The sequence below is a fragment of the Carya illinoinensis genome, chromosome 9 (assembly GCF_018687715.1).
Source record: "Carya illinoinensis cultivar Pawnee chromosome 9, C.illinoinensisPawnee_v1, whole genome shotgun sequence".
NCBI classification, from domain to species: domain Eukaryota; kingdom Viridiplantae; phylum Streptophyta; class Magnoliopsida; order Fagales; family Juglandaceae; genus Carya; species Carya illinoinensis.
In genome coordinates, this window is record NC_056760.1 from 28,125,707 (window position 1) to 28,128,010 (window position 2,304).

Genomic DNA, 2,304 nt, shown 5'->3' on the forward strand with positions numbered 1-2,304 from the left:
TCAACTTGTGCTTCAGCTCTCCAAAACATAGCTAGACCTCCACTTCTCCCTACACTGTCCACCACAAAACTGCACTCAAAACCCAAGCCATTCCTTATCCCCTCCAATCTTTCTCTCCTACATTTTGTTTCTGACAGAAAAATGAAACCTGGGCCCTTTTCCTTCACCATGAGGCGAAGTTCTCGAACTGTCCGAGGGTTCCCAAGCCCTCGGCAGTTCCAACTCAAAAGAATCATAGTAGCTGGCAGGGCTGCTCAACAGCCACTGCCATAGAGAGTTCATCCCCTTCCTCATCTACAAGGGTTAGCTTACTTCTTTTTTCCACTCCACCTTCATAAATTTCTTGAGCTTTCCTTTTACTTGAATGGTCGTGCTTAGTCACTATAATTTCTCCCTCTAATCCTTGATTAGTTGGTGATATTCTGGCCTCACGTGCTCTTCTTTTCCAGCTATGCCCACTGCTTGGTACCTTCCTTTCCTTTTTAGATTCCTCCACTACCACTGGGCCCAGCTGGGATTCCTCTAACAGAATTGTTGGCGACTGTCCCCCCTCCTGCATCACTGATTCCACTGCCTCGACAACTTTCCTCCTAGCACTGACAGGTGCAGCCTCCTCATACGTGTGCAATGATTGGCTGCCTGCCTGCTGCCTAACTGCCTCTGGTACCTTTCCATAATTGTCATCTTCTTTAGTGGACTCATCTGAGGACACCCTCCGACCACTCTCCGATGATCCACCGTCATCTGTCATCTTCCTCACCTTGCCTGCCGACTTGACTTGCTTTTTGTTACTAGCCCTCAGCCACGCACCATACTGCTGCCCGAGACTAGCCCCCACATGCAGCCCCTTCTCTATGTTTTCGCAAGTTCCATGTCCATGTTTTATGGACCCACAGTGATAACAAAAGTTGGCCATTCTTTCATATTTAAAAGGAATCCAGAACTTTTCACCATCCTGAGAAATAAACCTGCCTCTAGCAAGTGGTTTGGTTATGTCTAGCATTACCTTCACACGTAAGAACTTGCCCCAGCAGGTTTCACTGCCATCCGTATCCACCATAAGTACCTTCCCCAGGGAGCTTCCCAGCTTCTGCCCCATACTCGCAGTCATACCTGCGAATGGCATGTCATGACACTGAATCCAGAAGGGTTCAAGACAGAACTGCATTTCCTTAATGGACTTGGCACCTTCACAGTCCTGGATACACAGCAGGCTCTTGTCAAAGGACCATGGCCGACCATTCAACACTCTTATTTTATCCGACCTCGATTTAAACTCCACCAAGAACTTATTTCTTCCAACCTCTTTAAAAACAATTTTCCCCTCTGCATTCCATATCTTAGGCAGCGTACCCATGAGAGCTCCTCTGTTTGTCTCCTTATCAGAAATCAGACAAACCATTATGCATAGCTTGCTTTTTGAAGTTGATAACGATATTTCTTCAGTGCTAACCTCAATCTCTTGTTTTTCCTCATCTGTTAATTTCAGTCCCTCGTAGAGGGATGATAAAACACCATCCTCCATCTCCACAGACCTAAGTCCGAGAGAAGATCTCAAAGATTTCCACAGGAAACCTTGAGAGAAAACCTTACTCTCACGAGGTGAAAGAAGGACCCGATGCCATTCTTCTTATAGGTTGTAATCGAGGAACATGAAAAGCTAATACTCCAGAAATCAGGTTGGTGTGTGCTGTCAGATGTTGTCTTCTTGTGGACTACTATGGTTATCCATTCCCCCCTCAAACTCGGCCGAGGATCCATAGAAAAGCCCACTTTGGGCCGTAGATTATGAAATAGAGACTTGGCAGCAGGGGGTATAGTAAAAATGTCAGCGAGTTTATTAGAGGAAGGAACAAAGTGGGCTTCTAGCGTGCCTAGAGCAAATTTCTTGCCAAAGTCAAGTTGTGGCACCCCCAGCCTATACTTGAGATTGAGATATAAGACATATAATATAAGACTATATACCATTTGTATATGACAGATAACATGCATTACTCTTAAATATATTAGCAGTATGCAATAAATGTGCAACGAAAAATGTTAAAATATCTAGTAATCTAAGCAATGTCGTAAGTAATTGTATAGCACATGATACAAAACTTAAAAGACTTTTTCCAAACATTGCCACATCCTCAATAAGAAGCCAGTCATCAAAATATAGTACGAGTTTGAATCTCCCAAAACACGAGACCTTTCCTCAAAATATTATTATTCTCAAAATATCAAAAATTTTCCCTTAGGGAAATGGGGTCCCAAACTCTTTAACATTTTTTTTTTTTCTTTTTTCCTCATAGTGGTTCGTCT

General features: G+C 43.6%; 1 protein-coding gene across 1 annotated transcript; it reads right to left on the reverse strand.

The window, feature by feature from the left end:
* Positions 1-232: 232 nt before the first annotated feature.
* Positions 233-1,525, reverse strand: LOC122276977. Its single transcript, XM_043086859.1, has one exon. It carries the CDS (start codon positions 1,523-1,525, stop codon positions 233-235), a length of 1,293 nt encoding a protein of 430 aa, XP_042942793.1.
* Between the last annotated feature and the right edge of the window lie 779 nt (positions 1,526-2,304).

Coding starts and splice junctions, on each gene's coding strand:
- LOC122276977 (XM_043086859.1), bottom strand. CDS start 1,525: ATGGAGGATGGTGTTTTATCATCCCTCTACGAGGGACTGAAATTAACA.